This window comes from Mizuhopecten yessoensis, unplaced genomic scaffold, assembly GCF_002113885.1.
Source record: "Mizuhopecten yessoensis strain PY_sf001 unplaced genomic scaffold, ASM211388v2 scaffold9847, whole genome shotgun sequence".
Taxonomy (NCBI): Eukaryota; Metazoa; Mollusca; class Bivalvia; order Pectinida; family Pectinidae; genus Mizuhopecten; species Mizuhopecten yessoensis.
The window spans coordinates 2380512-2407905 of NW_018408252.1; the positions used below are offsets into that span (position 1 = coordinate 2380512).

At 38.2% G+C, this 27394-nt stretch overlaps 2 protein-coding genes across 3 annotated transcripts; one reads left to right on the top strand and one right to left on the bottom strand.

The window, feature by feature from the left end:
* Nucleotides 1–2166: 2166 nt before the first annotated feature.
* On the bottom strand, nt 2167–19300 carry LOC110458911 (DNA damage-binding protein 2-like). 2 transcript variants are annotated; one of them, XM_021510882.1, is made up of 10 exons: nt 19215–19300; nt 17570–17986; nt 16259–16450; nt 15402–15550; nt 11375–11474; nt 10032–10209; nt 9048–9190; nt 8235–8399; nt 7216–7261; nt 2167–2868 (listed from the first exon to the last, which is right to left on the bottom strand). In XM_021510882.1, exons 2-10 carry the CDS (start codon nt 17972–17974, stop codon nt 2639–2641), a joined length of 1608 nt encoding a protein of 535 aa, XP_021366557.1. In that variant the 5' UTR covers nt 17975–17986; nt 19215–19300; the 3' UTR covers nt 2167–2638. The 2 variants fall into 2 exon arrangements, with proteins under 2 accessions (XP_021366557.1, XP_021366556.1); XM_021510881.1 differs by lacking the exon at nt 15402–15550 and adding an exon at nt 15590–15738.
* A 2044-nt stretch (nt 19301–21344) lies between these two features.
* On the top strand, nt 21345–26201 carry LOC110458844 (zinc finger protein 883-like). The gene is made up of 2 exons (XM_021510798.1): nt 21345–21458; nt 23862–26201. The coding sequence occupies exon 2, from the start codon at nt 24110–24112 to the stop codon at nt 25682–25684; it is 1575 nt and encodes a 524-aa protein (XP_021366473.1). The 5' UTR covers nt 21345–21458; nt 23862–24109; the 3' UTR covers nt 25685–26201.
* Nucleotides 26202–27394: the final 1193 nt, after the last annotated feature.

Consider the following 27394-nt stretch of genomic DNA (forward strand, 5'->3'; position numbering starts at 1 on the left):
GGGAGGGGTCTTGTGTGTGTCAAAAAAGTCACTTTCTATTTTTCCTTTCTGTGTACATCTTGCCTGGACCAACCCATACTTATGAACATTAGCTATGGTCAACCTTGGTACAACCGTTTGGATCACGATAACTGAAAAGCGGCCCTCGTTCACCAGAATGGCGAATGGGCAATTTAACTATACCACCTCACATATGGATATTAAAAGAAGAAAGACTTGGAATATCAGGACAGCAGTATTAACTCATTCACCCCTAAAGACACATTTAAGCTCTTCCAGTTCAAAGGCTGGAATAGTTCATTATAAAATTTCTGGGGTGAATGAGTTAAATAAGACAAGGGGGCCAGAAGATTCGTACCTGATGTAGGTGCTCCTCTTTTTAGAATTTTGTAACACTCCATCTTGGCAAAAAACTGCCCAAATTTCATTACTCTATACAATGTAGCTTTGACGCCCCCATGTAAGTAGTATAATTTAGCAAAATTTGTAGCCCTCCATTCCAGCAACTCATCCATGTTACATTGGTATTAGCCAACAAATGTCCAAGACAAATTCACACTAGGATTTTGTTTTTGTGAATAAAAACATACGTCTCCCCTTATTAGCCAATAGACAAACTTCGGTATAAAAAATTAACAAAGGACCATATCTCTTTATATAGCGGGGCACAAAACCTGATTTTAGTGCGAGAGATTCCACCTACCCAAGATTCTTAAATATGATAAGCTTGGTCAACATAGGTGAAATAACGTGAAACTTATGCTCCGGACAAACTTCGGTTTTAAAATTAACAAAGGGCCATATCTCTTTATATACTGGGGCACATGGCCCAAATTTAGAATGCTACACTCCTACTTCCCAAGATACATTAACACTATAGCAAGTTTGGTCAATGTAGGTGAAATAACATGGAAGGTATGCCGTGGACAAACTTTGGTATTAAAAATAAACAAAGGGCCATAACTCTGTATAAAGTGGGGGCACAACACCTTCCCAAGATTACATAAATATGGTAAGTTGGTCAACGTAGGTGAGATAACATTGAACTTGTGCTCCGGACAAACTTCGGCATTAAAAATAAACAAAGGGCCATAACTCTGTTTATAGTGAAGCATGAGATCTAATTTCAGTGCACTGCACACCTTCTGTGGGTGATGCAGGTATACTTCAAGGTTGATTAAGATATCTTTAATGGTTTAGAAGTAATGCCATTGACAAACTTCGGTATTAAAAATAAACAAAGGGCCATAACTCTGTATAAAGTGGGCATAAAACCTGATTTTAGTGCGAGAGATTCCACCTTCCCAATTAAGATACATAAATATGATAAGTTTGGTCAACGTAGTTGAAATAACGTGAAACTTATGCTCCGGACAAACTTCGGTATTAACCTTCTGTGGGTGTTACAGGTATACTTTAAGTTTGATCAAGATATCTAAACTCTTGCTAAGCTCTTTGTTTAATTTTAATACCAAAGTTTGTCTTTAACAGGTTAAAATTTACGGGCCCGACAAGAATATACTGAAAATGTTGCACTTATTTGACCTTTGACCTTGAGGTGAAGGTCACAGTGACCTCATTCCAGTGCATTGCACACATTCTGTGGGCGATGCAAGCATACCTGAAGTGTCATCAAGATATCTTTAACGGTTTAAAAGTTATTGCCTGCACAAGTTGGAATGAGAAGAAGAACCATTACTAATACATTGTTTCCCTTCATTCAAAGGGGAGACATAATTACTAAAGATTTGGATTACAGACAAAACTTAACATATCTTTTGTCTACACGTTTTTGCTGTAGATTATAATGCTTACCCTGAGCATCTTATTGGTAACGGCTATTCCAGATTTTCTCACAAGACTAGTAGAGTTGACCAGTACGCGATGTTAACCCATCATGCAGATGTTCAAGAAATATTGTAAATTATTGGTATATGTACCAGCTGATCCAGATTAGGGGGGGCGGAACGATGTACTGCAGTAATCTACATGTAGATAATGTCACGACAGGAAAACTTGACATACGGTAACTGCACCAAGGACAATACTACTGTATACAGTGAAACTCTCGCCCTGTAAAATCTTTGGTGTATGCCAAGAAAATACACATTCACCCAATGTTAATTACACACTTCAAATTTGAAAACTAAGATAAAAATTGTTCTTAATTTATTCAGATGAAATAACAACATGATACTGATTTGAGTCTGACATATTTGGGACATGAAGAATATGAACATGTTTCAGTAGATTCATCAAACTATTTCACTACTCTACTACTTCTATGCTATATACTGGATGGATTAATTTTATTCAAATACCAACGGAACAAATCATGAAAACAAAAGACTATCTGAAACAATAATACTTTTATATAACACAGATCTTATTCCTTAATAAAAGTGTCCATCAATATTGCTATATTTTTTCCTAAGCAATACCGGATTTTCGGATTATCTTGTAAATATTTTTAAAATTTCTATCTAACCTACCATTGATCCTTCAGTTAAGGCTATTTGAAAAATTTCAATTTAAACCCATTTAACTTAGTTCCAGTACTCTTTGAAAATAGAATATAGATGTATATGAGAACTTTACAAAGTCAATTTGAAAAACACAAATTGGAACACATGGTAAATCATAATTTATCTTCCTTGCTTTTCAATTTCAGCTTCGCATTTTTTGTCTCTGTTTTTGATCCTTGTAGCTTTTTCAGTTTTTTCTCATCCGTTTTGTTTCTCGGTTGCCGTGACGAACTGTTCCTGGTGGCACTGGATCTTTGATGACCTAGACCTTTTAGTGACGTCATCAAACCTTCCTGGGCTTTTTCCATTTCCGCCTTCTTCATCCACAGCAAGACATTCACACCTGTCGTTAACAAAGTTCAATACAATGTAGTATTTAATCCACAGCAGAACATGAACACCTGTCGTTAACAAAGGTCAATAGTATTTAATCCACAGCAGAACATGAATACCTGTCGTTAACAAAGTTCAATAGTATTTAATCCACAGCAGAACATGAACACCTGTCGTTAACAAAGGGCAATAGTATTTAATCCACAGCAGAACATGAACACCTGTCGTTAACAAAGGTCAATAGTATTTAATCCACAGCAGAACATGAACACCTGTCGTTAACAAAGGTCAATAGTATTTAATCCACAGCAGAACATGAACACCTGTTGTTAACAAAGGTCAATAGTATTTAATCCACAGCAGAACATGAACACCTGTCGTTAACAAAGGTCAATAGTATTTAATCCACAGCAGAACATGAACACCTGTTGTTAACAAAGGTCAATAGTATTTAATCCACAGCAGAACATGAACACCTGTCGTTAACAAAGGTCAATAGTATTTAATCCACAGCAGAACATGAACACCTGTTGTTAACAAAGGTCAATAGTATTTAATCCACAGCAGAACATGAACACCTGTCGTTAACAAAGGTCAATAGTATTTAATCCACAGCAGAACATGAACACCTGTCGTTAACAAAGGTCAATAGTATTTAATCCACAGCAGAACATGAACACCTGTTGTTAACAAAGGTCAATAGTATTTAATCCACAGCAGAACATGAACACCTGTCGTTAACAAAGGTCAATAGTATTTAATCCACAGCAGAACATGAACACCTGTTGTTAACAAAGGTCAATAGTATTTAATCCACAGCAGAACATGAACACCTGTCGTTAACAAAGGTCAATAGTATTTAATCCACAGCAGAACATGAACACCTGTTGTTAACAAAGGTCAATAGTATTTAATCCACAGCAGAACATGAACACCTGTCGTTAACAAAGGTCAATAGTATTTAATCCACAGCAGAACATGAACACCTGTTGTTAACAAAGGTCAATAGTATTTAATCCACAGCAGAACATGAACACCTGTCGTTAACAAAGGTCAATAGTATTTAATCCACAGCAGAACATGAACACCTGTTGTTAACAAAGGTCAATAGTATTTAATCCACAGCAGAACATGAACACCTGTCGTTAACAAAGGTCAATAGTATTTAATCCACAGCAGAACATGAACACCTGTTGTTAACAAAGGTCAATAGTATTTAATCCACAGCAGAACATGAACACCTGTCGTTAACAAAGGTCAATAGTATTTAATCCACAGCAGAACATGAACACCTGTTGTTAACAAAGGTCAATAGTATTTAATCCACAGCAGAACATGAATACCTGTTGTTAACAAAGTTCAATAGTATTTAATCCACAGCAGAACATGAACACCTGTTGTTAACAAAGGTCAATAGTATTTAATCCACAGCAGAACATGAACACCTGTCGTTAACAAAGGTCAATAGTATTTAATCCACAGCAGAACATGAACACCTGTTGTTAACAAAGGTCAATAGTATTTTATTTACAGCAGAACATGAACACCTGTCGTTAACAAAGTTCAATAGTATTTAATCCACAGCAGAACATGAACACCGGTCGTTAACAAAGGTCAATAGTATTTAATCCACATCAGAACATGAACACCTGTTGTTAACAAAGGTCAATAGTATTTAATCCACAGCAGAACATGAATTCCTGTTGTTAACAAAGGGCAATAGTATTTAATCCACAGCAGAACATGAATCCCTGTTGTTAACAAAGGTCAATAGTATTTAATCCACAGCAGAACATGAATTCCTGTTGTTAACAAAGGGCAATAGTATTTAATCCACAGCAGAACATCAACACCTGTTGTTAACAAAGGTCAATAGTATTTAATCCACAGCAGAACATGAATTCCTGTTGTTAACAAAGGGCAATAGTATTTAATCCACAGCAGAACATGAATCCCTGTTGTTAACAAAGGTCAATAGTATTTAATCCACAGCAGAACATGAATTCCTGTTGTTAACAAAGGGCAATAGTATTTAATCCACAGCAGAACATCAACACCTGTTGTTAACAAAGGTCAATAGTATTTTATTTACAGCAGAACATGAACACCTGTCGTTAGCAAAGTTCAATAGTATTTAATCCACAGCAGAACATGAATTCCTGTTGTTAACAAAGGGCAATAGTATTTAATCCACAGCAGAACATGAATCCCTGTTGTTAACAAAGGTCAATAGTATTTAATCCACAGCAGAACATGAATCCCTGTTGTTAACAAAGGTCAATAGTATTTAATCCACAGCAGAACATGAATACCTGTCATTAACAAAGGGAAATAGTATTTAATCCACAGCAGAACATGAATACCCGTCGTTAACAAAGTTCAATAGTATTTAATCCACAGCAGAACATGAACACCTGTTGTTAACAAAGTTCAATAGTATTTAAAGTCAATACTGTATACTGGGAAACTTTTTTCAGAACAAATATAAATTTTATTTATTTTACAACAATTCTGATTTACCAGGTTTATTAATCACTCTTGTTATATAAATATAAATTTTATTTAACAACAATTATGAAACAAGCTATTTCAACTTATATTAATCACTCTTGTTGGCCTGGATGTTAGCGCGTGGGGGGTCTTTGTGTGGGAGGAACCAGAGTACCCGGAGAAAACCCACGTGGTCGGGCAGGTGACCCCAACCTTTTCACGTCCAATTGGTGAACAGAACCCCAGCCGCCTTGGTGAAAGGCAAGTGCGCTATCAACTGCACCACCCGACCACTCTAAATCACTCTTGTTGGCCCAGATGTAAGCGCGCGAGGGTCTTAATGTGGGAGGAAACAGGAATACCTGGAGAAAACCCACGAGGTCGTGCAGGTGAACCAATACCTTTTCACGTCAAATATTTGCCCTTCACAGGTAAAATTCATTTTTGCCAAGTGTTATTTTTGCTCTGATATTGTTATAACTATATAGGGTATGTTGTTTACCTATATTCCCTGTTATGATCAATTCTCCCTCATTGCGAAGGGCGGAATTTTCCCAGTATAAGGAAGAGTTGTGAAAATAGATAACAATGATATACTCTAAAATGCAGAATGGAAATGTTAACATTGTGACATTTTATACAGATGGCAATGACATGGGGCAAGGAAGTTTGGTTAGGTTTTATTTTGTTTAACGTCTTATCAACAGCTAAGGTCATTTAGGGACGTGCCTCCATGTGTGTTGTGTATGCGGGCTTGTGTGTATGTGTGATGGAGGCAGGGTATTTTGGTGTATGTGCTTCCTTGCGAAAGCGCAGATGCCAACTTTTAGAGTGCAACCTCACTAAAATCCCATGCCGAAGGCATCCAGCATAGTATTCCATAATATCGCATTATACTGACAATGGGTGAACCAGTTGTTACGATAACCCTAAATGCTGAACGATAAGCAGAGAATAACAACTATCCTTTTTAAGGACTTTGGTACGTAACGGCCATACAACAGAACCCATTGCTTGCCCAACTTGGCGAATGCTCAACACTATGGCCATAAGTGAGGTATTGCACCAAGGAAGTAATACAAATAGTGCAGACATGAGGTTGTCAAACTTTCTATAATAGGATATACAAATGTATAACTAATATTTAAAAACAATAAACCCTTCAGCTAGAGAAGCCGAAAGCTGAAACATATGTTAGTAAAGATTCAGTAGAATATGGGATATTACCAATGATAATACTTCTATACTCCATGTGATCTATATATAGGATCTTACATGGGTTTCCATTTCATACGACATTTATGATACGAGTCTAAGAATTTTTCAATTTAGCTAGCCTCTGGCGAGCTAAAATGAAAATTTGTGACGAGTTTCATAAATTTTATATGAAATGAAAACGAGTGTAAGATCCTTTTTATCACATAATCAAGATTTATGGCATTTATTCGTGTAAAACGACAATTTCCCAGCACCCTTGAAATGTAAAAAGCCGGCATTTTGATTCCAGTGTGTAATTAAGTCTGTGACGTCATGTACTTGTCCTAGGCATGACATCACAATTGAAACTTACAACCAATCACAGGGCTGATAGGTCATATTACATGGGTTAATACGCAAACAAATATGACATGGGTATATATTCACTGGATAACAGTACATTATGTCCAGTTATGTCCTCATTGCAATAAGCTGTAAATTTGTAGCAACTTTATAGATTCTATTCCATTTAGAACATTAAAATACATCATATACACCATGACTTGTAAGGTAAGTACCTATATCATATTGTGTCATTAGGAGGTTCTCGAGGTCAGTGTAAACAAATTATTTTATCTAAGTTCTTCGATATAAGTCAATGTAACCTTACCCATCCCAGAGGCCAGCAAGGTCCCATCATTGTTGAATTTATTCACCTAAACAAATAGAAACAAGACATTGTTATAACAAGATGAAACAAATGATAAAGCAAAGCTTGTAACTATTAATTTTAAACTTGATTTAACACTAGAGAAAGCCAACAAAGCTCTCATAATACTGTGTTACAGGAAAAAGAATAGTTTGCTTCCACCGGGGATCAAATTCTCTATCTCCAGGTTCCTAGTCAGACGCACTACCACTGTGCTAAAGGGTAATTCCCTCTAGCCCGAAGCTAGAAGGCGGACGTAATCCTACGTACAATTAAAATCTGCTACACTACTCGGCTCCCTACTTGTTAAATGTTTTCGCAGGGGGAACACTACAATCCATGTTCCAACTCCCTGTCACCACAGGGAGGGCCATTGACACCATTTGTAACAAGAAAGAGAATAGTATGCTTCCACTGGGGATCAAACCCTCAATCTCCAGGTTCCTAGTCGGGACGCTCAGAGCTAAAGGGAAGTTCCCTCTAGACATGGACAATGCCTTGAGGAACTGAATCATGGGGTCCTTGGTGCTTGATTCTCAGACCCACCAAACTTTGGGTATACCCAGAACCAGGCACTTTTCAGAACTGCTTCTCATTTGCCAAGAATACTCTAAAGAAGGCTCTCCTCAAATCAAAAGATAAGCAGAATGTTTTCTGTTAAGTTTCACATGTTTGGATCAATGTGTTATGTATCTTGTTTAACACAGACATGAGGCCTGTTCGTTGATGCAGAAAAAACGGTACGGCCTTTTCTAAATGTAACATTTTCGGGTATAAACCCTGGTGGACCTGCAAAAGTTTATTTATTCAGGCCTTGCAAGGCTCAGTCAGGGCTCGCCTGAAAGCACCATCAGATTACTGGGTCCGACCATATTTCATAAACGAACAACTCTGGTCCAACTTGTTCCACAGTTTGGACAGTGATAAACGAAAACTGCCATTAAGTATTGCTATCTCTGTCCTTGATGCAGCGTACTTACACACACAATGCCCGGAGCACTGGGATCATGTAAACTTGACACTGTGTTCCCGGTGTTGGCATCAACCACGTCAATGGTTCTCAGCTCTCCTGAGTGGTACCCGGGGAAATTTGGATCGGGATACCGCCCTACTACTGCCAAATCCTGAAGTGGATGCCATGTCGCCTGCAGGGAGAATAACACTTCCTTTTCAAATGGACAATCTCAAGTTATTTTTCTGTTAATTTTGTATGCTCATACCATGAAAGTTAAATAACCAATGCCATGTGCACAGATGATAAGCTTCTGTTTTTATACTCAAGGAGACCAGTGTCTGAACCCTTAAAGCATTGTTATGAAAAAGAAAATGGTTATGAATTTCTTTCTTTCCTATAACCCCCTAAACAGTAAAATGGCAAGCAACTCAAACTCTGAAAAATTCAAAACATATTGGAACTCTTTATTCTTTAGAGATAACACAGAGCACTAGGACTCTTTAACTTTTGACATGAAAACCAATCTCTATCAAGCACTTTACTAGGTATTAAACTTAAGGAAGATAAAACCCATGCATTCGTAATGTTGTTTAACTGAAATTAATTTTTAACTTGCAGTAAAGGTGGCCACGAGGACTGTATCATTAATCTCAAGCCAACAAGCAACATCTGTTCATGCCTGGCATGAAAACCTTACATGAAGTGTGAATTTGATGGACCAAAGAGAAAATTATTCTGCATTACAACAACACCCATCTGGTCACTAACACCCCAAATCTCAATAGTATACACGATCATGATCTCCTGACTAATCTGCTACACAGCTTAAACACTGCACCTTTATTGGGGTTATGTGCTGGAAGAAGCGGTGAGGGTGAAGGATGGTTCTCTCAAGAGTCCAGGCTGGGGCTCGGTACACTCGTACTTGGTTTTGTTGGTCAGTGGTCAGCAATCGACAGCCATCGGTCTTACTGAAGTGAGCTGAAACAGTTTTATGATAAGTAGAGTAATTAACATGATGAATACCAAACATTTTTTGCTGCAGTTTTATTTTTTGCCTGTTTTTTCGGGCGAATTTATCATTTCGACGAACATTAGTCAGCAATTAAATTTGACTCGGCAAAATAAAAACTGAGCGAATGAGTGTTTTACAGGCGAAGGGCGAAAATTTGACTCGGCAAAAATTCCCAGTAAACAGTAGTACATTTTAACATGTACATTTGAAATGCCAAATTTTAAAATACTACAGTTTGACATGTACAGGGTCAGGACGAAATAACTGAAATACTTTTTAACATGTACAGAACAAGGGCCAAAGAACTGATATACTGCAGATTGACATTTACACTGTAAGGCCCAAATAATAAACACACATCAGTCTAACATGTACAGTGTATACTGTATACATGTACTGTGAAATTTTTGCTTTGCTAAGTCAATTTTTCGCCCTATGTCTATGATGGTAAAAATCCATTTTTGCCAAATGTTAAATTCACCCTTCAGGGTATCACATGATGTTTACAAATGTTCGCCATAATGATAACTTTGTCTTCGTTATGGAGGGAAAAAGAAAAAAATTTCACTGCAGAGAAAATATCCCACTAAAAATATCATATAATTACACTGTACCATCAATCAAAACACTGCTGTTTTGACATGTACATGGCAAGGGCAAAGTAATAAGCCTATTGCAATTTAACATATACAGATTGCGGGCCAAAAAGTTAACAAAATCTTGATCATCTGATTGATATGTTACCAACACTAAAATTGTGTTTGAACAGATTGAGCCTGTTACGATGGTGTGAAGTGTCATAATTACCAGAGTTCACAGGTCGTTCATGTTTGAGCATGTGCAGTACACTTTTCCTGTCGGCCATCATACGAATATCCCAGAACATGACGGTTTGGTCGGTGGAGGAAGTACACAGAAGCCACTCCTCCCGTGGTGAAAACTCTATGTGGGTCACTTTGCTTTTGTGTAGGCGGAAATCAAACACCTGTCAAAAAGATACACATGTACTAGGGTTACAACGATACGCAAACCTCACCATACGATACGTATTGCAGTACAATGCTTACGATACAATTATCTGCTTACTAGGGTTACAACGATACGCAAACCTCACCATACGATATGTATCGCAGTACAATGCTTACCATACAATTATCTGCTTAAAAGGTTAACTTCATTGGAATTGAGTGCAGGATTGTTTTGAGTTTCGTCACAGACTTCAATAGTAAATACTATGGAAATATATTTTTGTTTAATTTCTAGTACTTTTGAGTATGACTGCACAGTGGACCACATCTTTACTGAAGGATTCAAAAGATATAAGTACACTTTTTAGAGTCTGTTAAATATTGATTGATTATTTAAGTACTGTTAGTGTATTGCGAACTGACTAATTTTCCAAATGCATGTACTTATGAATAAATTATTTTTGAAAGTGTTAGCGATTGTCATCACAGAAGAAATATAGTTACTGTCAATGTTTTACACAGACACAGCATTCATCACTTGATTTAACTAGAATGTTTATCCGTGGCCAGAGGCCTATAACCCAGCCTGACCCCCATAATATAATACTTACCAATTATAATGTCTCCGTCTCACTATACTTATCCTTACAAATAGTGTTTGAAGAAAATATTTAAGCATATTAACAGTCATCATTTGATAGCAATATAAGGTAAGATATCAATACTGCATTTCTCATAATGACCGTAAACACGAAGTATCAATAGCCGATGTTTTATGAAAATAAAGAATTTTCAACCCTCAGAAGAAGATTTTGAGAACTCTACAAATACATTTGATTTGGTTTGGTTTGTGTTTTACGTCATACCAACAGCTATGGTCATATAAATATAAGGATGTGCCAGGTTTTGTTTTTTGAGGAAAGCCGGAGTTTCTGGAGAAAAACCACCGAACAACGGCCAGTATCTGGCGACTATCCCACGTAGGTCTCGAACTCGTGAACCAGCAGTGGAGGGCTAGTGGTAGCAGAATGACAGACGCCTTAACCACTTCATTTTGTCTTCTACCTTTTGATAGTGAGTTCCCTTTTTTTTCAACCCTCAGAATAAGATTTTTGAGTGTCGTGAACTCAACAAAGCCTCATTTTGACTACCGTACTACCTTTTGATAATAAGTTATATTACCTTTTGTCCCTCGCTTGACAACATTTGAACATTGCCTGTGTTGTCGCCCGCCACTACCAGCTTCCTTTCTGCGTGGACATCCAGACTGCAGTACCAGTAACTGTAACACACACGGACATGGGATCATCATCCACTGATTAGCTGGATCATCACATTTACATCACAATACAGTGGGGGTTTTTTTGGTGTGTTTTTTTGGAGGAAGGGGGCTTTTTTTGGGCCAACAATGGGCCCCATTCCGAACTGAAACTATTTCTTTATGCCTTATTTCCAAAATTTCAAGTTTACTCCTGAAAATATCCTTCCCAATTGGTATATTTTCTTCCCAAATGAAACAAAAGGGCTCCATCCCAAATTAACGGGAAAATACCCCACTGCAATATTTACTGTAAGGCAGGTTATTTCACAGGGATAATGCTATCTCAATATGGTAATGGCCGCAATTGTGATTATTTGAAATATATTGTATATTTTACGACAGGTCTAAAACACAGAGACCAGTTAACAGGTGATACTTGGATTATATCAACTCCTTCAACCCTAACAGTTTAAACTGGACTTGCCCAGTCTTTGATATGGCAAGGTTCAAATATGACTTAAGGAGTGAATGGGTTAATAAACTGAGAAACAGTTCAATAACTTATACAAATACTGTTTTCCTTTTTTGTTTAACTAAATATCATGATATTATATATAAAAGACAACAAGGGGGTGGTGGCGATGGGGGCAATATTCATTATCTGTATAAAAACAAGGATACTCTCATACATTGTATTAACATGTACAGAATCTGAAGTTTTAATCTGTGTCAAATTAATGTCCTCAATTCAAGTAAAAATTGTCAAAATCTTGGCTGGCTATAATGTTCCCTGAAATAAGAGTAATACACCTCAGCATCACAGTGTTTAGAATCACTAATGAATGATATGTATACGTATTAATTTTTAAGTTATTGATGGAAATACAAATCAAAATAATTTTTCCTTATGTTTCGGTTCAATTCATCACCATTTCAAGCCATGAAAATTAAAACAGTCAAAAGGAAAAACAAAATCCCTGCTCATTCATGATCATTAGTACACACATATTATATCATTTCAGTATACGTACCATGTATGTTACACAGTACACATAAAGCATCTAAAAAGACTTATGCTACTTTGAAGGTACCTGCAGACAAGTATATGGTTAAGTGTATACTCTCAAATAATGATGATGACTAGAAAACATTTAAAAATCATACACATCGGACCCTAGCTAGCTTGGCTGAGCTAAACGAAATTCCTATCAAAGATATATGGATCTAAAGGCCAAGTTTAACCATACTCAGCAAAACAGAAAATGCAGATCACAGTGCCATAAAACTTGTTATACTGCCACCATTTGTCAATAGATATTTCAGCATTATAAAGGGGTGTGACGATAAATTGAGGGAAATGCATAAAAGTTTTCTTAAGAAAATAACAAAAAGGGAAATTAAAATAGGTTGGTGGTAAATTAAATGAGGTGGTGCATGTAACGAGGGACATTTTATCAAGATTATTGTGTATTGATACATGTATGTCGGTATATTACCCTTGAAGCCATATTCATGTAATGTAATAAGCTTGATGACTATTGGATTTCTAGTTGTAGAGAAATATATAATATAAACTTTATTTATTTTACAACAATTATGAAACAAATTATTTCCACTTATATACTACTATTTTGCTAAGGATCACCTATATTTTGCAAAAAAAATCAAAATGTTAGAAAGGATATTATATTTTCCTTCCGTACTGTTTTGGGCGAATATGTAAGCCTTCCAAATCGTCCTGTGTGGGTGTGTTCAGTCAACCATAAAAGCGCATGCATGCTTTTCCACGTGTACACCCCTTTCAAAAGCTAAGCTAGGCTAAGTAAGGCGTTGTTCAAATTGTTAAAGAAATCAATTGGATGAATATTCTTTGCATGTTTTTGTTTTAATATGGCACAAAGAAGAACCAGAAAATGATTAAATGACGGTGAAATGAATAGGGGCATCGGAATGCTGCAAGCTAGCATGTCTCAACTTCAGGATGCAGCAGACCTTGGGGTGTCTCAAATGGCAGTGGCAAGAATGTGGATTTGCTCATACAGGCACGGCGTCACAGGTTCCCGACTGCCACAGCTTTACGAAATGACCTCCCAAATGCTTCTGGTACCCTGGTAGCCACTCAGACAGTTAGGAACCGTCTTCATGATGCTGGTTTAAGGTCACGTAGATCAACAATATGAGTTTCCTTAACTGCCCGCCATGTTGGGAACCAATTATATTGGGCCCAAGCTCACAGCACTTGGACTCTTCAGGAATGGGAACTGGTTCTTATAACTGACGAGTCCAGATTCTGTCTCGACTTCACCAACAGGCGCGTTAAGAGTATAGAGACAACCTGGGGAGAGGTTCCAGGCAGGAAATGTTGTGGAACATGACCGATATGGCGAAGGTTCAGTGATGGTGCCGCGAGGCATAAGCCTTCGTGGGAAAACTGACCTCCATGTCTTCCATAATGGTACTGTTACGGCACAGATTTACTGCGATGAAATCCTTGATGCCTATGTCAAACCCTACGCTGGCGCTATCGGCCCTAACTTCATCCTTATGGACGATAATGCTAGGCCACATAGAGCAAGGGTGACTGAGCAGTAGCTACAGCAACAGACTATTCAACGAATGGATTGGCCAGCCCGCTCGCCGGATCTAAATCCCATCCAGCATGTGTGGGCCATGCTGCAGACAGCTCTCTCTGCCAGATATGTTCAGCCAAGAACGCTCCAGGAGCTGGAAACAGCTTTGGTAGCTGAGTGGAACGCTATCCCACAAAACAGGATATGCGATCTCATACGGGGCATTCACAGACGTTGTGAAGCTGTAATTGATGCTCATGGGCGTCACATTCGATACTTAAGCAGTTTCTGTTTACTTAGGATGAGGTTTGGTCATTTTTTTTTGTTTAGTGAATACATTGTTGTTACCAATTTTAAGGGTAACCCTTTTCCTGTGGCTCAGTTCCAGACTGTAACTACGATTTTTGGAATTTTTGCATAATGATGAATTAAAAGAACTATCAATTTTTCAAAAGTAATCTCAGTATAAATCGAATAAAATATTTATTTTCACATATGCCCAAAAATGAAAGTTATCATTAGCAAAATGTGAGTATCATATACTTATCACTCTTGTTGGTCGGTATTAGCGTGAATGGTCTTATTGTGTCAGGAAACTACAGTGCCCAGAGGAAACTCAAATGGTTGGGCAGGTTGCCCCATACCTTTTCAAGCCCGATCCGGGAATTGAACTCTGGTCGCATTGGTGAAAGGTGAGTGTGTTATCCACAATACCACCGAACCACCCTTTAGAGTAATGGAGCTGAACACAAGTCAAACCAACATGCCACACAGATAGGGGCATACAACTCCCCTGTGTGCAAGATGCATGCATGTGTGTTTTGGGAGGCTGCAGTATGTTCATGTTTGTCTCCTTGTGATAGCGCGGAATTGATGCCGACTTTATAGTGCTACCTCACTGAAACAAACTGCCGAAGACACCAGCAGGACACCCCATCCGGTCACATTATACTGACAATGGGCGAACAAGTCGTCCCCGTCCTAAAATGCTGAGCGTTAAGCAGTAGTAGAAACTACCATTTTTACAGACTCTGGTATGTCTCGGCCAGGGGACAGAACCCAAAGCCTTCCTCACAGGGCGAATGCTCAACCAAAGGCCAAAAGGGAGGCATTGTAAACGACATTAGAAAGAAGAAAGTTGTTTAGAAAGATAAGATCCCAAATTTAGTCGCCTCTTAAGATAAAGCAATGGGGGCAGCAGGTACAATTTTTTATGTCCTACCTGCAGGGACCAGAGAGTGAATGCAACTTTTATATATTTTAGAAGAAATAGAAATGTTATGACAGTTTAATTTAGACAATGACTGATAATTCACAGTGAGTTTCTATTAATCATGGATCAGCTTAACATCAATACAACACAGATAATTGAACTCACTCATAAAAATTGTGAGTGTCTGCCAAGATATTGGGTTGTCTGCCCTTGAAATCATGCACGGTCACCCTTCCGTCCAGAGCCGCAAATACCACCTTGTTGCTGTCCCAGGGCCAGAACTTAATTGCCTGAATGTTACCGCCAGGACCAACCTTAAAATTAAGCAGACACTGGTGAAAATTTTAACTTACTGATAGGCATCCATTGTGTCCGACAGCACCTTCGACTGGTGACCTTCAAGGTCATGTAATGTGACCCGAGCATCTACTGCAGCAGACAACACCTTATTATTGTCGTACGGCCAGAACTTCAGCGTGTTGATAATTCCTCCTGCTCCAATCTTTCAGAAATTATAAATTATAACAACACACAGGATGAAAAAAAATGGTTGTTACTCCATTTGATCACATATGGTTTAACTTGCTGTCTTTTTAACTAAAAGTTTTATCAAAGGCATATTTTATGAAAGTAACCTTGCAAGTAGCAACCCTTACTTCTTCTACCAGAGTTTTGAAACAAAATTCATTTATTTTTCTCATTATCAACATCTATTATGAGTTTGATGATCTTTTTACTGTTAAATTAGAAATGAACATTAGTTTTTATTTTTCCTTATCAAAACCAAGGCAATTAACCTTTACGGTCGGAATCAGGATGGGACTGAAATGGGTACAATATATGCCCCCTCTAATAAAAAGATTGGGGATAAAAATACATACTCTGAGGGTTAATGCACAACCTTTCCCCACTGTAGACCATAATAGACTCATCCAGATGAATGTATGGTAGTCTACTCAAGTTATCTAGGGTTGAAAGGGTTAATCCCTTGGCCTGTAAATACAGAGAGTATGCATGCTTACCCCTTGGACAAATTTCTCATTGTTTAGTTTTTTAGTGTCCCACAACATGATGTCTCCCCCCTTTGATCCCACAGCTACCACATGTGGTTTGGTGGGGTGCCACTCCATGGCGGTCACACGCCGGTCAAAGGGGCTGGCTGTCCGACAGAGCTGCATGTCAGAAATCTGACTGACCACGGGCTGTGACAAACTCTGGATGAAGAAAATGAAATGAAGAAAAAGTGTTTATCAACAAATCAATGTTCATATCAAAATCAAGGCTTAATTATAACGCACAGTACAGTAAAACCTTGTTATACTGCCACCATTTGTCCAGATAATTGATTTAGATGTGTTTGGCGATGGTTTGAGGGAACTATATGAAGGCATTCCTAAGAAAACAAGGGACATTGAGATACAGTAATGTTGGCAAATGAAATGACAGTTATGATAGATAGAGGTTTCACTGCATATATGAGAATATATTTGGAATATAGTATATACATGTACATGTATATATATTTTTATAAATAAGCAGATATTGTTAGTATATAAATATCAGGGGTGTTTCAAGAACATCTGGGTTAAAAAGAGATAATACATCTACAGGACAGAATGGGGGAACTAAAACGAGTGGAGATCTAGACTGAGTGGGTTTTGAACGACTGGGTCTGAGGGATTGAACTTCAAATAAAGTAGCAAAAAATTAAAAACAAGTAGGAATTATCTTACAACATTACGCCGCATGAATATCAGAAAGTTCAACAGTTATAAATTATGTGGAAATCTACTTGAGAAAGTTTTACACAGAAAATCCACTCCAGCAATAAGCTCAGGGGGGCATCACATCATCTCCCACTCAACGTAAGGGGTGGGCTTATAACAGCACAATGGGATAGCATTTGTTTGAATTTGACTGATCATCATGAACTGCAACATTTTGGATGGGCTTTGGGCTTATTGTTGGGTATGGGCTCATTGTTGGGTGTGGGCTCATTGTTGGGTGTGGACTTATTGTTGGGTATGGGCTCATTGTTGGGTATGGGCTCATTGTTGGGTGTGGACTTATTGTTGGGTGTGGGTTCATTGTTGGGTATGGGCTCATTGTTGGATGTGGGCTCATTGTTGGGTATGGGGTCATTGTTGGGTGTGGACTTATTGTTGGGTGTGGGCTCATGGTTGGGTGTGGACTTATTGTTGGGTATGGGCTCATTGTTGGGTGTGGGCTTATTGTTGGGTGTGGACTTATTGTTGGGTGTGGACTTATTGTTGGGCATGGGCTTATTGATAGATAAATATAATAATACTGCACCTGTTAGGAACCGAACTTACCTGTGCCAATGTTGGGTTGCACTTATTTCCCCAGGTGTATTGTTGGAGGCAATGGACAATGTTCTGGCTCCTACTTGCCATTGGTGTAAACGTCCGGATCTGTGGGGCATGTTGTCTTGGCTTGAAATCAAACAGTGCATCTCTCCCTTCTTCACACAGACGACTCTTTAATGTCACCACGTTGCTTTCACAATCCACAGTCTTATTATTTGAACTGGAAGGTACATTTTCCTTTTGATCAGTTTCTATTAGGAGATTCTTTTGTTGCTTGAGATCATCGTCAATCTTTGATTTCTTCAAACGCTTGGAAAGACGTTTAGCATATGTTTCTGGCTCACAAACAATATTTTTGTTTCCATCAACAGACTTTTCTTTCTGAGATCTGAGTCTCCTTTTGGGAGCCATTTTTTCCTTGTGCTGATGAGAGAAAGACAATGCAGTCATGTACAAACAACAATTAACTCAAGCTCTGAATTAATATCGCTAAATGGGGGAAAATGAAAAGGAGATTGAAGCAAGAATTCTATCAATATACAGGATATTCCTGGTAGCTTATTATACTTATAATAATTTGAGGTTCTTATATAACGCTTTATCACAACTTATGTCGTAGGACATCTCAAAGAGGTTCACAAATTATTATCTGTGGTTAATGAGCCTTTGCAACCAGTCAATATCTTTCTCAACTCCCTGGGGAGTATACAGCCGGTGCTGTCATTTCGGCACTCAAAGCTTACATTCAACCAGTCTAGCACTGCCCAAACACATGCACGAACTCATTTAATTTACAGCTGAGTAGATTGGAACAAGCAGAGTAAAGTATCTTCAAAGATACCCAGTGCCATGACGTGACTCAAACCTGGCCCGCAACCCTTCGGTCACGAGCCCTGCGTCCTACAACTAGACTACTGTGCCTCCTTATACCAATCTGCTCCTCATTATACTACCGTTGTACTATCGTATGATAGTAGAACGGTAGTATATTCTCTGGCCCTGATATGTATACGTATGGACCATGCACATGTACACTAGACATAGATCTGTCAAAAAGTCTTCTGTAAGTCTAATGTCAGGGCCAAAGGAAACTCCGGCTAGTATGTACATGTATAATACAGGCCTAATGCACATAATAATGTTTTCACCCAAAATTTCTAGCTGTTTTATTCCATTCTTTTTTGTATCATTACTTACACTTTCCACAGAATAAGATTAGATCTAAGTTCATGCAATTTGAAATAAAACTAAAATGAAAAAACGAATCTGTTCCCATTATTGACTTATCAATAAGTCATGAAATATAACCTGATACAATGGCGGCGCGGAAATGTATAACGCACTGAAACCTATGACGAGACGTTACAATTGTTTAAATTAATTCTGCCCGATATCTCTGCACAATATTTAAGAAACGCCATCCTGTCTCCGGAGATTTAAATCTGATCTAATTAAGGCGAACTGGTTTAACAAATTGTGTGCGGAAGGTCTGTAGATCTATATGCGATTTGAAACCGGAGCGAGTAAACCAACACTGGCATCATTCTGAGTACATTTGTTGAAAAAACACAGCCATCTTTAAATCTATGATGACATCCAACAGAATTTGTTAAATTATCTTTACACTTATGTACGAAACACCAAAACTTACCAGAACTGGCAAATGTAGAATGTCGGGTTTATTTTGTAGCGATTTCAATGTTTACCTCTCGGCCCACATGTCAGTGTTATGAAACTTTCGCGGGATATGCGTGGAATCATGGGTAATATGCTATTCGTGACGCCTCGTCTTTTTTCCCTTCGGTTTTGGTATGCACAAGGTTATAACTATTGCCAGTGTAATCCCTCCCTATGTGTCATTCCTCCCTCTGTATGTAATCCCTCCTGTGTAAGCCCTCCCCTTCACTTGTTATAACTATTGCCAGTATAAAGTTGTAAAGCATGGTTAGTTTTTGATATGATTTTAAAATGTGTTTCTTATAAATGTATAATTTGCAAACAAAATATTATTGAAATCGTCGTGCATATTGATTATTCACTAGTGATGTGATAATGTTCAAATCCAATTATATGCATATATAACAATTGCGAAAATAATATCTTAAATTTAATCAGGGACAGTATATACGTCCCTGATTTAATCGTATATATATACGATAGACGTATATATATATATAGACGTATATATATGGGGCAAAGAAGTAATTCCAACAGTGTGGACAAGTTTAGGTTGTCAAATTTACATATACATCATATGCTATTATATAAAAACCGATAGTCTCCTCGGCTAAAGACAGCTGAATGCAGCAATTGAGAGCATCGCGGACAAGGAACGCTTCTTTGCCCCACATCTTATATATATAATATATAGACGTATATATATGGGGCAAAGAAGTAATTCCAACAGTGTGGACAAGTTTAGGTTGTCAAATTTTCGGAGCGATCCGCTCCTTTATCAAGGCACAGTGAAACAGAACAGTTACATGTACATATACATCATATTACAAGAAGATAGAACTGCTATACTATAATTGAAAATATAGCAATTATATATACGTCTCTGATGACTAAGTTTTAAAAATTTACAAATCTTGAAAATTGTATTCAAAATCACAATTTTAACTATAGGTTGTTTCAGAGACGTATATACGACTGGCTTTACACGTCTCTGGTTGTTTACAGTTCAAAAAAGCACAACCACTGGAATGCTTTTTAACTGTCTTTATAAATAAAATAATTTATTTCTAAAATGTACAAATATTGAACCAGATTTCATACGGCATTCATCTTTTACTGATTTCATTTGTTCTTTCGTAATGGATACTACGGTGGCTGATTGAGGACATCTAAATAATATTTCATCAAGTAATTACTACCTCGTTATATAACGAGATACTGAGAGATGCCATCTCGTTACAAGGAGATAATTTTTTGGTCCTCAATCAGAAATGGTATACGAAAATAGTGGAATACTAAGTTACACTAGAAACAATTCATATTTTTTTTTCAACCGAAGCATAAGATTTACGAACTTTACCTTGAACAGATATCGAGTTACTACTGTCTTTACCGTTTCTTCACCCGGACCCGTGGCGGATCCAGAGAGTTTTTGGGGGCTTCATGACCCCCTCCCCCCACTGAGTCAAATTAGTACTAGACGTGTGTGTATAGCATACATTAAAAGAAAAGAACATTATACATCACCACAAGCTACCAGCTAGCTTATAACGATGTCATCTGAGGGAAACTGAGAATTTTCTTTAAAAATCATGTATTTTCACAATTTTCTTCAATTTTCCCCACATGGACAAAAAAGTGTGGCGGTGTTACCCCTGGAAATTTGGACCACCTCCGATAGCTAGGTCTCTGGATCCGCCACTGCAGTTTGATCATATGATGGCAGTTTTACACGACTGAGTGTGACGTTAATCACTGTAATAAAATCAATGTTTCGATTCTGCAGCATTGTAAAATAACCAAGTGTCACTCCTCGAAATCATAATGGGCTTGGTCCGAACTCTAGCTAGCTGGGTCGAGTCAAATGCAGTACATGAGGGGAAACTGCTTGTGTCGTGTACACAAGCATAGTAGCATCGCAAAAGATTTACCGCATATAAATATGCTACACTTTTTGGTAAAAATGCCACCCCTACGATGGTATATATTTAGGTACAAATATAGCCATAACACATTCTCAGATCCACGTTTTTGGTGTTCGTTTAAAAATGTTCATGTCAATTCCGCTATGTTCTGATCAGCATTCTGGTCTTCCGTATGGCCCTTATATTCCGAAAGAAGCAAGATGGTGCCTTCTAAACTGTGTTCGTCTGTTTTTCGTCAAAAGTTAGTATGACGACTAGTTTGACTACGACTCGGAGATTATACCGCTGTGGAGGTAATTGAATAGTTAGACTAATGATAATATTTATTCCAATTATACATTATGACACACTGTTTCAGAGCTGTCGAACAGACACAAACCGTCCGTTTTTGCACAGGGGTTCGTTAGATGATATTTATTGATAGAGGTTCCCAGCGAGTCATGGTTTGTTATGTTTATTAAACTCGAGTTAGTTAATTTTCAAATTGTATAAAAACAGGAGGCTTACTAGTGTCTTTTACAATTTTAAAATTAAGTAACTAGAGTTAGATAAACATGTATGATGTAGCCCGAGTTTCCTCTGGCCCGACACTACTCACACAGAGTTAGTACTGTAGAGGTCTATACAGCGCGATACTTTTGACAGGCGCGGTCGCAGTCGGCAAAGTCATATCCGATAGAAACTAGAAAATGTCTAAGACATAAATGCCCCCCCCCATGGGATGGGACGGGACGAGACAGGACGCGACACGACAGACATGGGCAACACCATATGCCCCCCCATTTTATGGCGGGGGCATAAAAATACATATTGAACCACATTGCATTTGTAGNACCCTGAAACATGCACACACACAAGGTACTAGACACTTAAAGTTGATAAGTTGATTTTAATATTCATGTTTTTTTCCGTATGTTATAACCATCTCCATAACATGTTGAATGAAGTTGCTAAGTGTTTAAATTGAATCAGTTGATGATTTTCTATATATAGCAACAGTGACCTTGGCCTTGACCTTGGAACCCTGAAACACAACAATGTCCGAAGTATGCTCATACTTGACCTTTTCATAAAGTTTGACCAAAATCCATGAAAGAATGAAGTTGCTAAATGTTTAAATTGAATCATTTGATGATTTTCTATATATAGCAAGTGTGACCTTGACCTTGGGTCCCTGAAACACAATGATGTCTGAAGTATGCTCATACTTGACCTTTGTATAAAGTTTGACCAAAATCTGTCTAAGAATGAAGGTGTTAAGTGTTTACATTGAATCGGGAAGGGGCGAGATGGGACGCACATGGGCAACACTACATGCCCCCCCCCCCCCATTTTATGGAGGGTTGTACCTTTGTATAAAGTTTGACTAAAATCTTTCAAAGAATGAGCTAAGTGTTTACATTGAATCGGGAAACGACGGGACACGACGGATGGGTGTTAACATTGAATCGGGACGGGACGGACATGGGCAACACTATATGCCCCCCCATTTTATGGCGGGGACATAAAAAAGGCCGACCAGCGGCCTCTTATGTTATAGGAGTAGCCCTGACACCACACTTAACCAGACAACTATTTGTCAAAATGTGTAAGTCTGGTGTCGGGGCCAGAGGAAACTCGGGCTAGATAAACATGATAACCTACCATCATGAGTTTGGGGTTCTTTTTTCCCCATAAAGCTCATATTTTATCTGGAAAGCCATATTTTTCACTTGAAAATACACTTCGTCAGCTTCCGATGGGGGAAACCATTGTCATGAATCATGACGTCACAATGAAACTTCATTTGACATTTTACAGTAGAAGTAGACATGTTGGCCTATTGTGTTTTGGTTAAAGGTCAGCTTCGAGCACTGGCCAAGGTCAATGTCAGCTTCGAGCACTGGCCAAGGTCAAGGTCAGCTTCGAGCGCTTGTCAAGGTCAACAGTTAATATGGGGTATACATGGGATAGTTCTTATATTCCTATTCTTAAGTTCCCGATGCTCTACGGTCCTGATATTTGGCTTATAGCCTTGACAGCAGGGATAATCCATGAGGGGGCCATGCATGGGGCCATTGACCCCTCAAAACTGAAATTGACACCTCCATGTTCCAATTTTCTTTTAATTTTACAAAGAATGGCCCCTCTTAATTTTGTTCTTGACCAAAAATTCCTGAAAGTGGTCCACTGCTCTCAAATTACTGAATTTTCCCTGTAACAGAGTGCTATTAGTTTCTTAATATAATTCAATGACATTGACCTGAGTTCAAGGGAGCAGGGGTCAAATCTGTGAATGCTAGATGTTTTGTTACCTGGTTGTTTGGGTATCGAAGAATAAGATGGTAAGCCAAAAACTCTGAAGAATCTTGAAATATAAATTCAGCAACACACAGGCCAATGCCCTTTGTGTGGCTGAATAAATAAGTTACGTTTTAAGATTCTTAAGGAAAAAAAAGCAAGCAAAGTTGAAAGCAAAAGTCTTAAATGCTGAAAATCTAATTAGATATTGAATCGACCATTGGGAAGTACCGTACTAGCATATATACAGGTACGAAACATCTTGATACAGAAATGTCTGTAACCCAAATACTTGTATGTTAATAAACTTAAATAACATAGTGTATTTTAAACAATCATGAGGTCTAGAGCCATTAACCTGGGATGTGTTATGTTCACCAACAGTGCAAATAATTTCTTTTTTGTTGTTGTTGTAGGTCAAAGGTCAGCTTTGACTAAAGGCTAGGGTCGAATGCTGGATAGGCTGCAGCGAACTCATCATATACCAGAGAGGAAATGAACAAGAACATGTACACGTATGACATCTTTAAAAACACAAATTACTAAGTGGGGATTTTTTGTGTGTGAATATATCAAATTTATCCAGTGAAATATTTCAGTACCTACATTGTGTGTGTGTATCATTCAGATTTGGAAAATTTCGACAAAGTCGTATAATTTCACAATGACGTCAGTGGTACTTCATTTAAAAAACTCCTGTATGTTAGATTACGAAAGGACAGGAACAGGGAAAAAGGCATACAAGTGCAACATTTGTGGTAAACTGTTCAGTCGTACCAGTGATCTACACAATCATACCAGAATACACACAGGAGAGAAACCATTTAAGTGTCACATCTGCGGCATGGCATTTAAACAAGTCAACAGCATAACGCCACATCTTCGAACCCATACAGGAGAGAAACCGTTCAAGTGTGATGTCTGTGGTAAGAATTTTGCTAGATCAACTGACCTACGCAGACACTCCAGGTCACATACAGGAGAGAAGCCATACAAGTGTGATGTCTGTGGGAAGGATTTTACTGTGGTACGAAATCTTATCATCCATAATAGGACTCATACTGGAGAAAAGCCATACACGTGTAGCGTCTGCGGAAAGTCCTTAAATTCAGCAATTAGCCTGGAGGCACATGCAAGTTTACATACAGGTGCAAAGCTGTTCAAATGTGATGTCTGTGGAAAGGAATATGGTATGGCACAAAGCCTAAAGAGACATTGTAAGACTCATTCGGAGCAGAGAGAATGTGAGGTTTGCGGTGAAACTTTTACTGGTTCAGATAAGCTGAAAGAACACTTCATTGTACATGATGGAGAAAGACCCTTCAAGTGTGATATATGTGGCGATGGATTTACACAATCAAGATATCTTCGGATACATTCCAAGATACACACAGGGCAAGTTTCCAAGTCGTCAAGCCAGTCAAAGAGTGAAACCACTGGTCAGATACCTGAAAGCCTACAGTCGCATATCAAGGCACATGACACAGGGGAATACCAACCACTACACTTTGAGACACACTTCATGGAAGAAATGATAAGTGAATCAAGAGCAACGACACAGGTGACTGGAGACATGTACACAGCAAAGAATCCACCTGAACACCTTGACACAGCTATTACAGACAGGCTACCGCCAAATCTTGAGGCTCAAAACACAGAAGAAGAGACACAGGATACAGGAGATAACCCATTGCCAAATCTGAAGACAATTGAGACACATCATGTGACAGGAAACAGCCTACGCCCACCACTCCTTGAGACATGTGATAAAGGAGGAGACATGATACAGGAGAAATTATTGTCAAACCTGGAGACATTTGAGACACATTGTTTGACAGGAGACGGCCTACGCCCACCACATCTTGAGACACATGATACGGGAGATAAAACTCGGGGGAATTTATCGTCAAAGCTCGGGACACTTGAGACACATCATGTGATAATCAGCCTACCTTCACACTTCAAGACACATATTACTGGAGACAGCCTACCGACACTGCTGGAGACACATGTGATAGGGAACAGCCTACTCTCCAACCTCGACATCCACAACACGGCAGACGAGACACAAGATACAACAGAAAACCTAACAGCAAACTTCGAGACATATGATATAGGGACTAGCCTAGGCCTACACTCACATGTACATGTTGAGACTCGCATAGAAGAGGATAACCTTCTGCAACACCTTGAGACACACGAAACAGGAGAGAGCTTGAGCATGCTTGCCTCACCTTGAGATGTACGATACAGGAGAGTCACAGCTTATTGCCTCACCTTGATACACATTTTACAGACGAGAGCTTGAGCATGCTTGCCTCACCTGGAGACATGATACGATACTGGAGAGAGTTCAAGCTTATTGCCTCACCTTGAGACATATTGTACAGGAACGGGCTCTAGTCTGTAGGCAAAAGCCATGGGACACACGCTAGAGGAGAGTACTCAAGCGTATCGGCACACCTTGGGACATGCAATACAAGAGAAACCTTGAGTCTATTGCCACATCAGGAGAGAGCTTGTCCAAACACCTGGTATATGGGTTAGTCTATCAAGACAACTTGGGACTCGCAATGCAGGATAAAGTCTAATGCAGCACAGAAACACATTTCAGGTTACAGGATACAGTATACCTGAGATACGAAACAGGATGTGTGTTTCTATTGGCTAGTCTAGAAAAATCTATTCTCAACGTATGATCTCGGATCAAATAAATCTGAATAAATGAATATCATAATGTTACAATACACATGGCTCTGTGTGACATTATTTTAAAATTAAATTTAAACTGTACAGTGAAATCTCATTATACTGTTAGCTTTTATCCAGTGAAATTCTTGTGTTATAATTAGGGGTGTCGCAATATGCCTAGAGTGTATCACAATATATTGTATATTGCGATACCTGATGTACTGTTATAGGAAGGATGTGCTCATTTTTATAATAAGTTGTCAGAATGTTATCAAACTTAATCATATATAATATGGATTACAAAGTTTTAAGATTTTTGTCAAACCAACCATGGATTACAAAATTTGAACTATTAAAAACCTACTTTATGCTTATTGGCATAAAACACCAAGCAGATACATGAAAATATGCTTTTGAAAAATATCACGATACAGCAATATTTCATCTCTGTATTGTGGTACAATACAATTTACCTGTGTATTGTTATATACCTGTTTTCTGATATATTGTGACAGCCCTAGTTATAACAGTGTTTGCTATCAATACATTGAGGGGGAGAGACAAGTAGATGAATTGATAAAAAAGGTAAAGGTAAACTTCACGTATTTTGGGAAACTTAGTTGGCAGATAAAACGAGGGACATTCTATCAAGGTTTTACTGTACTCGATTCTCAAAATAAGATGGATATATAGGAAAATGTACTAAATGGCTAAGCTAAGCGGGTGGTGCAGTGGATAGCGCACTTTCCTTTCACCAAGGCGGCCCGAGTTGGATCCTCCGATCCGACGTGAAAAGGTATGGGGGTCGCCTGCCCGACCACTAGGGTTTTCTCCAGGTACTCTGGTTTCCTCACACAAAGACTCCTCGCGCACTATAATCTGGGCCAACAAGAGTGATTAATATAAGTTGAAATAACTTGTTTCATAATTGTTGTAAAATATATTAAGTTTATATATATCTTTTTTAAATGACTGAGCTTCATCAACTACTGTGTACAGTTGATTGTACACATATGCTTCTTCACCCCTTCTGGTAAAATTAAACTATATATATCATTGTCATTGACGTTATTGTGAAATAGTTTAAGTCCGTTTCAAAAAGAAGTATTCCTTAAAAACCACGTTACAATATATTTTAAGGGTCTAAGGAAATCATTCATGCGTTTCTTTATGATCCCTCCGGTATACGTAATGTCTGAAAAATAACAGCAACAAACTTGCAATGTTTAAAAAAAAAGCCTTTTACCTGCTCTTAGAT